The sequence below is a fragment of the Phoxinus phoxinus genome (assembly GCF_949152265.1).
Source record: "Phoxinus phoxinus genome assembly, chromosome: 4".
Classification (NCBI taxonomy): Eukaryota; Metazoa; Chordata; class Actinopteri; order Cypriniformes; family Leuciscidae; genus Phoxinus; species Phoxinus phoxinus.
In genome coordinates this window covers 41,330,436-41,342,627 of record NC_136879.1, presented here as the reverse complement: position 1 = coordinate 41,342,627, position 12,192 = coordinate 41,330,436, and the positions used below count along the sequence as shown (strand labels likewise).

The 12,192-nt window shown below is 37.2% G+C and overlaps 1 protein-coding gene across 5 annotated transcripts in view; it reads left to right on the top strand.

Moving 5' to 3' along the window:
• gria4a (glutamate receptor, ionotropic, AMPA 4a) overlaps window positions 1-9,725 on the top strand; it is a 122,536-nt gene extending 112,811 nt beyond the window's left edge. For 2 of the 5 annotated variants that reach the window (XM_079610149.1, XM_079610152.1), the window contains exons 15-16: window positions 3,100-3,237; window positions 8,312-9,725. In XM_079610149.1, the coding sequence (XP_079466275.1) occupies window positions 3,100-3,237; window positions 8,312-8,473 (300 nt within the window). In that variant the 3' untranslated portion in view covers window positions 8,474-9,725. Of the gene's footprint in view, window positions 1-3,099; window positions 3,357-8,311 lie in introns of all 5 variants that reach the window. The other 3 variants (XR_013797258.1, XM_079610151.1, XM_079610150.1) reach the window with 3 other exon arrangements.
• The last annotated feature ends 2,467 nt before the right edge of the window (window positions 9,726-12,192 follow it).

The following is a 12,192-nucleotide window of genomic DNA, read 5'->3' as shown; positions in this document are numbered from 1 at the left end:
GTTGTTTGTTTGTTCTGTGGCAGAAAAAAGCAGAACTATACTCAGAACATACTCTGTTTTCTCTTTTTTTCTCCATACTTGTCCAATACTGGAAATTACTCAAATCAAATTCCATAATTTTCCAAACTGTGTAGGAACCCTGCGTACACTTTCATGACATCATAATAGAGTTCCATTTTTATTTTTAGAATGCAGCTTTGTTACAGTAAAGTGGATGAGTTAATTAAAATGGACAGCTAATTAGAGAGACTGTGTATTGCACCATTAGAAGGACTACAGTGGCCAATTTTACTCTAATAATATTCACTTATTCACTCAATTAGTCAGTAGAAACCCATTATGGCTGTAGAACATTTCACACGGCTATGCCGTCTTAGACAGAGCCAGATTATATATTAAAAATACGTGGTTGAAAAATATTCAAAATCATTTTAAAGGAAAAAATTATTTGAATTCTTCAAAAAAAATTATTTAAAGTCCCCCTGAAGTCAATAATTTCATCCCTTAAAACTCTTCTTTGATCACCAAAATTACATATTTAAACTTTTTTTTCCTTCTTCGTGCCTTAAAATATCTTGAATGTAACTCGACACCATTGCCTTTTTTAGTATGCGCGGTTCTATGAATATGCAAATGAGCCCCGCCTCCACTCACTCACTCACTCACTCACTCACTCAGAGATCCACTGGTTGACGATCACACGTTGATCTGATTGGTTACAAGGTAGTGTGTGACGTCAGAAACACCAGCGATTTCACACCGTGTGTTTGAGACTGTCTTTGGTTCACTGCAGTTTTAAATACTCAGCAATGCTGTCGACTTATGAATTTACACATGGTGTGTCTTAAAGCAGATTAAAAACACACATAAAGTAAGCAATAAGGTACGAGAGGCTGTGCGAAGCGGAGTAACACCTTCAGCCGTGACTTATTCACGATACAGCACTAGCCTCGAGTACCTTATTGCTTTTATAAAACGGTTACCACACAATAAAATTATTAAAGCCAACAAATATGCATCAATGCAACTTTAATGAAGTAAAATCACTAAAAGCCTTTCTTCCACTGGACAAAATAGTCCCTGACCTGACCGTGAACAGCAACATAAATTATTATAATAATATTAAAATTATTCTTTGGCCATTAGATGGCGACAAAGACTGTCTTTATGAGTGAGTGAGTCAGTAGAGAAGACTTGTATATTGACAGGACTGAACTTGTGAACACAAGCAAGACACAAGTGACAAATAAATGAATAGCGTGTCAGGGCAATACAATGAACAATATCTGTAGCCGCGTTTCCATTACACTTCAAATTGCGCAAATTGAAACTGCGAATTGAAACTACGCCCGATGGAAACACGTAAATTTCGCAAAAACTTAAAGGTTTTTACGCTCCCATGAGGCGGTTTTTCAGGCGAAAAATAAATATTTTTGAAAACTGCAATGGAAACAGTCACCTGACGTAGATGACGCGGCGTGTTTTGTGTAGAAAAGACAAAAGAATTACAGAAATATTGGACTCTAAACCTCAAAGAACCTTTTTTTTTTAATTAATCTCCTGGTTAAATAAAGGTATAAAAAAAAAATTATTTGCAAATAATATTTTATTATTAATAAACCTATATAATTGAACAGTTCGATTGTGGTCTCAGCCTTGGTAACTTGCTCTAGTAGCCGTGATACACAACTATGCTGCACGATTAAGTCGTTTTTCGAAAAGAAAAGCTGCAATTTCAACATGTTCAAGCATCCAGAATTATAGCCACGTTAATTACGTTTGTAAGAAACCAAACCGTTTGTGAATCCGTCAAGATTTCAGCGAGATAAGAGTATTTGTGTTCGTGCAGATCACTCGCCTTACATGAGATACCACAGAGCCCGCCAGAAAGCTTGCCTGTGACAACATGGCCGCCGGTGATGACGTTAGAGACTCCGCCATAAGACATCTAGCCTTTATTATGATTTCTGGAATGACATATCGCGAGAGGAAAAAATTAATCGCATAACATCAGTTAATGAAAACGACGTCATTTCGCAATGGTCTGTAATGGAAACGCGGCTAATGAGAACATGTGTTTACGTTGCTAAGAGTGGTTGCTAGGGATTGTGTTGTGATACACAGAGGATAGAACCGTTGGGCGGAGCTTATCATGAATAAAACACAGCTATTGACCAATCAGAATCAAGGACTGGAACTAACCGTTTTATAAACTACATTAAAAGCTTGATTTTCACCACAGGGGGACTTTAAATAATTTGATATATATATATATATTTAATCAATATATAGTTAACATATTGAATATTCATATATTTTTTCAATGCATTTAACTTTTTTATAGAAGTATAGAAAATAAGTTCACATTAAATATTTATATATCTTTTTCAATGCATTTTAAAATGTTTAGAAGTATAGAAAATAAGTTCACATATTGAATATTCATATGTTTTTTTCAATGCATTTAATTTATAGAAGTATAGAAAATAAGTTCACATATTGAATATTCATATATTTTTTCAATGCATTTAATTTTTTTTATAGAAGTATAGAAAACAAGTTCACATATTGAACATTCATGTTTTTTTCAATGCATTTAATTTTTTATTGAAGTATAGAAAATAAGTTCACATATTAAATATTCATATATCTTTTTCAATGCATTTAATTTTTTTTATAGAAGTATAGAAAATAAGTTCACATATTAAATATTTATATATCTTTTTCAATGCATTTAATTTTTTTTATAGAAGTATAGAAAATAAGTTCACATATTGAATATTCATATATTTTTTTCAATGCATTTAATTTTTTATAGAAGTATAGAAAATAAGTTCACATATTGAATATTCATATATTTTTTTCAATGCATTTACATTTTTTTTATAGAAAAAATAAAGTTGATCTGATAAACAAAAAAAGGCTAAACCACCCCAAAAAAAAACTTAGCTCTTCTGTTCATATTTGAAATCTAAATGAAATGTGATTTAATTCTGTCTATAGTGATGAGTTATGACTCTTAAATGAAGTGTAATTGAATGTCTCGCCACTTCTTGCATCCCTAACTCCATGTTTTCTCCCTCATTCCCCGGTTTCCAGGACAAGAGCTCGCAGGCGCTGAGCTTGAGCAACGTGGCGGGAGTTTTCTACATCTTGGTGGGCGGCCTGGGTCTGGCCATGCTGGTGGCCCTGGTCGAGTTTTGCTATAAGTCCCGCGCCGAGGCCAAGAAACTGAAGGTGGAATCGGCCGAACTGAATTTTAGCCCCGCCCCCAGCCCGACGCACAGTGTGCAGAACTTAGCCACTTATAGAGAGGGATACAACGTGTACGGCTCTGACGCAGTAAAGATATAGGGGTAGGACAGACGGCCGCAGGGGTTCGGCAGACGTCCCGCTAATGTTGTGACCGCTTCCCATCCTTCAGTTTACAAACCTTCCTTTACTTACGTTCCTTCTTTTGGTTTGTTTTACTCCTGAAAGAGATCCTTTCATTTCTGTCGCTTGTCGTTCCTTTGTTTGTTTTTTCTTTCTTTCGTATGGCATTTTGTTTTTCTGGAGTTGCCTTGACTAGGACATGTTGGGATTGCATTGGTTTGGTCTTCCTGGCTGCAGTTGCTGGTGTTTGCACTGTTGGCTTTCTGTTTCAGACACCTGCATTAAAACAAAAGACACACACACACACATATATATATAAACACATGGACAAACCTGACGTATTAGGATCTCAAATGATTACCAAACCAAACGTCTTAGCATACAACCCTAAAACACTTTATAAAGGAATGCTGCTTTTATACTTCTTATTCAGAGATGCTTTCAAGATAAAGCTCTCCGCTATTGACCAGCAGTTCTCAACTGGTGCGTTTTAATGGACTGAAGCAATGCTAAATGCAAGTAATAAAAGGCAACTAACCACATGATAAATCAATCAACTTAACAACCAATTAGCGGTTTAACCCTTGCATTATGTACAAAATTCAGATTTGCTAACAGCTCGCCGCAAACGCAAACCCTCTTTTGGCGTTTGAAACCTACGGTTAGGATTTACTAAATTTACTCAAACATATTTTTTGCGTCTGATCTTATTGCATTTGTAGGAGTCTTTCAGACGCTAAATTTAAGGGGTGTTTAAGTATGATTTGACTTTTCTAACTGTAGTTAGTGTGTAATGTTGCTGTTTGATCATAAACAACATCTGCAAAGTTACAACGCTCAAAGTTCAGAGCAAAGGGAGATATTTGCTTTTACAGAAATAGTTTTTTAAGGACTACAACAAACGGCTGGTAGAGACTACACGACATTCCTCCCGGGTTAGTGACATCACCAACCCTAGAATTTACATAAACCCCCCCACTGAACACGATTTATAGATTATCATGATATATGCTAATCAGTGACTAAAAGATAACTACACATAATCTGCATAAATTAATCAACTAACCGTTCAGAAATGTCCTGTTCTTCTACATGTTGTCACTTCTTCTCAAGTCTCTCCATCATTGTCTGACTTAAAGGTAAAAGGACACGAGCTGTTGAAGCTCCGCCCCCTGTGCCGGGAGCAGCAGCTCATTTGCATTTAAAGGGACAGACACAAAACGGTGTGTTTTTGCTCACCCTCAAAAAGTGACGATTTTAACATGATATATAAAAATATCTGTGGGGTATTTTGAGCTAAAACTTCATACACACACTCTGGGGACATCAGAGACTTACTTTTTGTTTGCGCCATTATTTAACGGCCAAAAAAAGCACATCTTAAACCAGATGCTAATTTGCTCTGCTCTTGGTAGATTGTGTTGGTCATTATGGAAATGGTCCGTCTGTGTCTGTTCTTAAATTTGTGAGTAAATCACACGCAGAAATTTCCTCTCCCATCTGCACTTTTAGGTTTTGCGCTCTCACGATAATTTGCCCTGTTTAGTAAATCTGGCCCGTAGTGCGATTTTTATGGTGCGGGTGAAACTGACTCTAATTGGATTAAATATATTTCACCAAAAATCACACACAACATAAAAAAAAGTCATGTAAAACCAGTAAACCTTCAATACATGACTTTTTAAAACTGTATTAGACAACTTTTTCACAAAACTGTACATTTTATAAACAGTATTCTAACGATTTTTTAAACTTTTGTAAAATGTGAAAAGCACTTATTCTGTGTGCTTTCCTAAAGCTGATAAAAATATACGCCATCAATGTGGTGTATATTTCTTTGAATAAAAGCATCTGCTAAATACATGAATGTAAATTAGAGAAAACTGACATGAAGAAATACATCAAACCCTTTTTTTTAAGTTAATGAAGGGAGAACGAAACAACTGTACCTCTCCTTGGTTTCAAACGGATTACATAAACTGAGAATATTTTTTTTTTTTTTTATAAATTACTTCATTTAAAAGAAGACAATTCAAGCTTCATTAAGACACATCACTCGTTCCTGTGTGACAAGTATTCGCTGAGTTACAGTTCATTTTCGGACGCGTTTCAGAATGGACTTCGCTGACAGAGAGAAGGCAGAACTCGCATCATGTTTATTTTTCTTTATTTGGCGAAAAGCACAACACTTTGTTTTTATTGTGAGTATACACAAAAAAATAGACACTTAACAGGATCGAATAATGTACAACACTCGCCTGTATGACAAAAATCGACAGAGTTATTTGAGTCTCTTTTGCACTGATAAGAAGAAAAAATTGCGCCGGCGCGATAGCCGACCCCAGAGGGTCAAACATAAATTAAACATCATAACCGTAATATAAATTGCATATGCACCTTTTACAAGATATTTACAGATTTAGGAAACTTTGCATGCATGTTCATAATCCTGAAAAGAGAAAAGTCACAAAATATCAAAAAAAAAAAAAAATCATACTCAAAAAAATCGAATTGAACATAATATAAGGGTTAAAAATGAACTATTCTGGACTTCTGTTAAGTCTCGTAGCAAAACCAGTTGAGATCTGCTGCTAGCAATGGGTTATTTGGTACGAGTAGGGCATTATAGATCAAACGGCCGTTGGTTTAATGATGTTTGGTTGCGTTTCACTTTCTTTTGTTGTTAGTGACATCAGCAAACCAATCTATAATGCCGTACTGATACCGAATAACGTTTCAGACTGACCTCTAAACCCCTGCTTATCAAACATTAGCAGTGTGAACGTATAAAGTGTTGATTGTTACGGGACATTGTACAAATTAAAACCCTAGAATTAGCGGGCGAAGGGCTGCATGCTTGCGTTAGAAATGCAGATGTCTAGCTATGTTGTACATTTTTGAGATGTTTTCTGTATTTGTTTGTGGCGGGCTTGAGCTTTTCTCCGTTCTGTCGCTGTGAATGTGTCGAGTGGTTCCGTTGTGATGTCACTGTGTCATTTGCATATAGAGACAGAGCGCATTTAGGCCACGCCCACCAATCCAACCGTCTCCATTGACTTTGCATTGCCTCCTTGTCATTTCTGACTTATAACATAAAACAAAACAATGTCTAAAAGCTGCAATGTAACAAGGTGTACAAGCAAGGCCCACTGGAGGGGAACGTAATCGGCGACAGAATAGCTTAGCTTACAGAAATATAATATATAAAAACTGACATTTGGATATTCACTGGTATTTAACTTACCAGTGAAAAAATGTTTACTGCACACGTAGTGTATTTTTAGTGTCAGAATCCCACAATTTACCCATTCGTTCCAGCCTATATCCACTTTTGTGTCCATAAACGCTCATTTTTTGGGGTCGAAAGCTTATAAAAATGTATTTCCGTTTTTTTTTAGCTTGTTTGCTGTACACCTTTTCACCAGGGTTTGAAATCAACACTCGCCAAATGCGTGTAAAAATCATCAGTGGTGTATAACACTGTCAGATCACTGGCCAAATTGGCGTGTTATTATAATATTTACTCACTTTGCTGGGAAAGTTTGTCAAATCTGCGCAGATTTAGCACAAATACTCAAACTCGTGATTCATCATGATATATTAAACACAGCGTATTGCAGAATCTGCTCATATCCGGCTTACTTGAACACACACGTCACTACGCAACAAATAACGGCACGCTCTGCATTGAAGCAATAGCGAAGATTAAAAACATTTGGTAAACAGAAAAGACACTGTTATTTTCAAACATCCTACATTTTGTTCATGTTCTTTGTACTGTATTGATCTGTCCTCCTAAAATACATTTTTGGTGAAAATGATGAAGATTAAAGGAGGAGATTGCTGGATGACAGGATTTTGTTTAAATAAAAAAAAAATTATGAAATCCAACTTTTATTATATATTATAAGCTGTGACATAGTTAATCTGGTTAATTTTTTTATGAAATTTTTTTGGCTAGTAGAAGTTCTGAATGGCTGGTAACTTAAAAATGTAGTAGCCAAATTGGCCGGTGACTGAAAAAGTTAATTTCAAACCATGATTGTCACTCAACAATTCACAACAATAGCACTCTTTCTGCGTGTTTCGCATCCGTAGCAAGCAGTTTGAATGCTTAAGTCACTTTGGATAAAAGCGTCTGCAAAATGTAAATGTCGCATCAAGGATCCATGCCTAACTTCGAGGACAAACATCATCGCATAAGAGCCGAAGACTCAAATCAAAACGTATTTCTGGGTTTTTTAGCTTGTTTGCTGTACACCTTGTCACATAGGAGTTTTTTAGACATTGTTTTGTTTTTTGTTACACGTCAGAAATGACAAGGAGGCAGCTTCACGCAATGCAAAGTCAATTGAGACGGTTGGATTGCCGTCCCCATAGATATACATAATAAAGGCTAGATGTCTCGTCGACGCTGCTGGCCAATGGAGGTCGACGTCCGCACACGGCGGCCATCTTGTCACAGTCAGCTCGCTCACTCGTAACATTGTGTTTTAATGGTGCATGTACTTTTTAAATAACCGTAACTTGCTCAATCTTCTACCGATTTTCAAACGGGTTGGTTTTTTATAAACGTCAGAGATGTAGTTATGACACTGCATACTTATGAATAAAGTTTGTAATAAACTAAACCGTTTGTGAATCCGTCAAGATTTCAGCGAGATAAGAGTATTTGTGTTCGTGCAGATCACTCACCTTACATGAGATACCACAGAGCCCGCCAGAAAGCTTGCCTGTGACAAGATGGCCGCCGGTGATGACGTTAGAGACTCCGCCGTAAGACACCTAACCTTTATTATGTATATCTATGCCCCCCCTCCCCGGTGTGGGCGTGGTTTTCAGATTATGACGCGTGTCGCTCTGTCTCTATTGCTTCCCCTCCCCCAAAGAGTTCAACATATTCTGACTCCGCCTCTCGTCCCGCCCCCTTCTCTAGCTCACCTTCTCGGAAGCCATGAGAAACAAGGCCCGCTTGTCAATCACGGGCAGCCTGGGGGAAAATGGGCGTGTCCTGACGCCAGACTGTCCTAAGGCCATGCGTTCTGGCCCCTCCTTTCGACATGGCCCCGCCCTCGCCGTGGTGTCCGACCTCCCATAGAAACCAAAAACTCACCTTGTGCCTTAAACCATCTTACCCCTCTACCGAAGTTCAGATTCACGCAACCACGGGAGAGCCACGTCGTCGCCGGCTTGTGAGGACTCGGGACGTGACAGACCTGGAACGAAACACAACAAATCACACTCTTTTAACCCCTGTGGAAAAGACGTCGAAAATTGTAAATGAGTTGGGACGGCATAGATACGAGCGTTTTGACATTGTCGCGCATCAAGGATCCATGATGCCTTATCCTGAAGCCTAACTTCGAGGACAAACATCATCGCATAAGAGCCGAAGACTCACGTAGAAGACCAGTAAACTGTAAATGTAAAGACATTAGCTGCGCTTTACGTGTTTCGTCGCCGTCCATCATCAGCAAAACCTGCATTAGATGTATTAACTCACTTGAGCGCAAAGCGGCATATTTACGACATGGTCCACAATCACTAGCTGTATTTACTAAACCGTATGTAGATATTCTCTCAGGAGCCACGAAGGGGGACGACGTTCAACATCTCTCATCATCTCGACGGGATTTCTTCAAGAAGACACTGGGAGCCGCTTGCTTTTTTTTTTTTTTTTTTGGACTGAAATGTAAATAGACCAGTAGTGAAAGCTGAACACGATTCTTTTATAAAGCATCTTAGGTGATAATTCATTGCAATAATGACTATAGGGAGACCTGACTTGTAATTAAGAGATCTTTTATAAACACACAGTATTATATATATACAGAAACGAATCTATATAATAGAGGGACATCTGATCTAAAGCAGCTCAGTTGTGTGTGTGAGACCATGGCATCTGTTCTGTTAACAGTTGTTTTGATAATCGATGTAACGCAGTGTGTACGTGTCTTTGTCCTTTAATGAATGTCCACACATTTCACATGTCGCACAAACACACACACACACACACACGAGTGTATGTGAACGCCGCACCGCATCGCACACCAGGATCGTACGACTCCTGATTCTCACCTTTGGTGTTTGGTTTGGTTTTTGCGTTTTTGTTTTTCTCTTTGTATACCCACCAATTCAAATAAAACTGGAACATTTATACAATAAATGCACATCTTTTTTCCTTTTCATTCATTAAATAAGCAAATGTTCAATGCAATATATAACCCTGATTTACAGTTTGATTCAACTACAGTAGTTCTTACAGTATATGGGATAGTTTACAAAAATATATAATTCTGGCATCATTTACTCACACACAATGTCCTTCCATCCAAACCTGCATGACTTTCCTTCTTCTGTGGAACACAAAATATATGTATTTATACACACAAAAAGTCTCTGTTTGGATTTAAACAGGCAAATGCTTAAAATTAACCCTGTAGTCAATCATTTTATACCTTAAAACTCATCTTTGATCAGAAAAATTACAAACGTTTAAACGTTTTTTCCTTGGAAAAAAAAAGGTCATGCCTTAAAATAGCTTGAATGTAACTCAACACCCTCATTTAGTATGCGCAGTTCTATGAATATGCAAATGAGCCCCGCCTCCACTCACTCACTCAGCTCAGAGATCCACTGGTTGACGATCACACGTTGATCTGATTGGTTACAAGGTAGTGTGTGACGTCAGAAACACCAGCGATTTCAAACCGTGTTTTTGAGACTGTCTTTGGTTCACTGCAGTTTTAAGCAGAAAATACTCAGCAATGCTGTCCACTTATGAATTTACACATGGTTTGTGTTAAAGCAGATTAAAAACATCACATAGACACATAAACAACATTAAAAACTTGATTTTAAAATCTCCCCCAGCACATCTATGGGATCAAATTCCCGCCAAATATATAGCGGTCACGTATAAAAAAATAATAAGCGTGAATCAAAAATTTAAAAACACATGTAAAAATATATTGCATAAACTGACAAAAAAAATGCAAAATGATCAGAATAGCAAACAACGTGGTCACGGATCAAAATATAATAAGCGTGAATCAAGAAATAACAAGCATGAATAAAAACTTTAAACACATTAAAAGTAATTTTGCACAAAACTTAAACTTATGGTCATGCTTTCTTAAAAAGTATGTTTTCCTTGGTTTTATTACTGTGTACTTTGTGCTTTCTTGCATTTTCTGCTCATATTTTACTCTTTTGTACGCTTGTGCTGTTTTTCTCTTCGCTCTTCTTTCTATGTTCTGCGCTTGCTTTCCCAAATGTTGCAGTTCGAGTTTCATGTAAATTAGCGCGGGCTTAAGCGTCACCATTGGTCCACTAGTTCTAGATTGACAGCTACTCCTCTAGCCAATCAATCGAAGAGGGGAGTTGACGTCACACCAATGCGACTCATGGCTACTGATGCTTATGTAGGAGTACAATTTCTTCAATTGCATTATAATATACTAAAATGTTATTTTTCTAATACTTTTATATACTGTTCAATTTCTTATTTGTGCTTTGTTATGTGCATTTATTAAATTAATTATTTTGGCATACCAGCGTGATTAAGTCACCGCACACTTCAGTGGGTGGTGCGCGCCCGTGATGCACTTCATTCTGAGTAAATATAACAACAAAGAAGCACTGCAGGGGAAGACGGCTAAAACTATCTGAACTCTGGACATAAATAATTAAATTCATCTTTTTTGAGATACATGAGAATGTTAATGTGCACACTTGTAATTGGTGTTAAACAATATTACTTGGCTCATGATGTCAATATGCTAAGGCTGCTGTAAGTAAAACATCCTGGAGTTATGAAACATTACAATTCGTTGCAAAAACTAAAACGGCCATTGTCTGAAGACTTTAGGACTTTGACCTGTCACCGCTACGCATTGCCTACCTTTTTTTATTAACCTCGCCAAATTTGACCAGATTATTGAAAATGATTGTGTTACAGAGAAGATACAGACACCAGTTGAATTTAATACAGTGATTTATTACAAACGTATTGTGTTTACTTACATAGCTACATAATTGCATATTACTTTAGGATTAATGTTTTAAATATAGCTTAACATTTGAATACAGCAACATCTCCATCAGCGATAGGTAACGTTGTTTCTAGAGTGCCGCTGCATGTCCTGCAGAGTTTAGCGTCAACTCCGATTAAAACCCTCACCTGTCTTAAATATCCTACAGACGATGATTAGCTGGTTCAGGTGTGTTTGATTAGGGTTGGAGGAGCTACTCTGCACCCAGGACCGACATTACCCATCCTTGTTATTGATTAAATATGAAAGTAAAACGGCCAGTAGATGGTGGCAAAACTCGACGCTCGTGGTGCCAGGTCCAGTGCATTAGAGTGATGGATCATCAGACAGGCATAACTGCAACAGGTCGTCGTTAGGATGATGAAGTTAACGATACTAATAAAAACTGTTGAAAATCAATCAGTTTGCGGTTGCCAGTGGGGGACTAGTTCACCACAGATGTCCGGTTAGAGACATGAAGAAGCAGCATGAAAGTTCTTTGTAGCTTTATTTTCTCCACAATAATCCCATACAGCTTCAAGCAAGGTTTAGCACGTAAGTGCAAATGATTACATGTGTAGTTCCAGGAGTATGTGTGGTCTAAACAAAACATACAAGATAATAATCAATATAACAGAAACACAATTCAATAAGATAAATATATACAATATGATGTAGCAGAAATGCTTCCATGAACCATTAGCAACATCATGTGAATACGTGAACACAAATCAAATCACTACTTCTGTGTGAAGTATCCTTAAACAAGGAATATATAAACAAA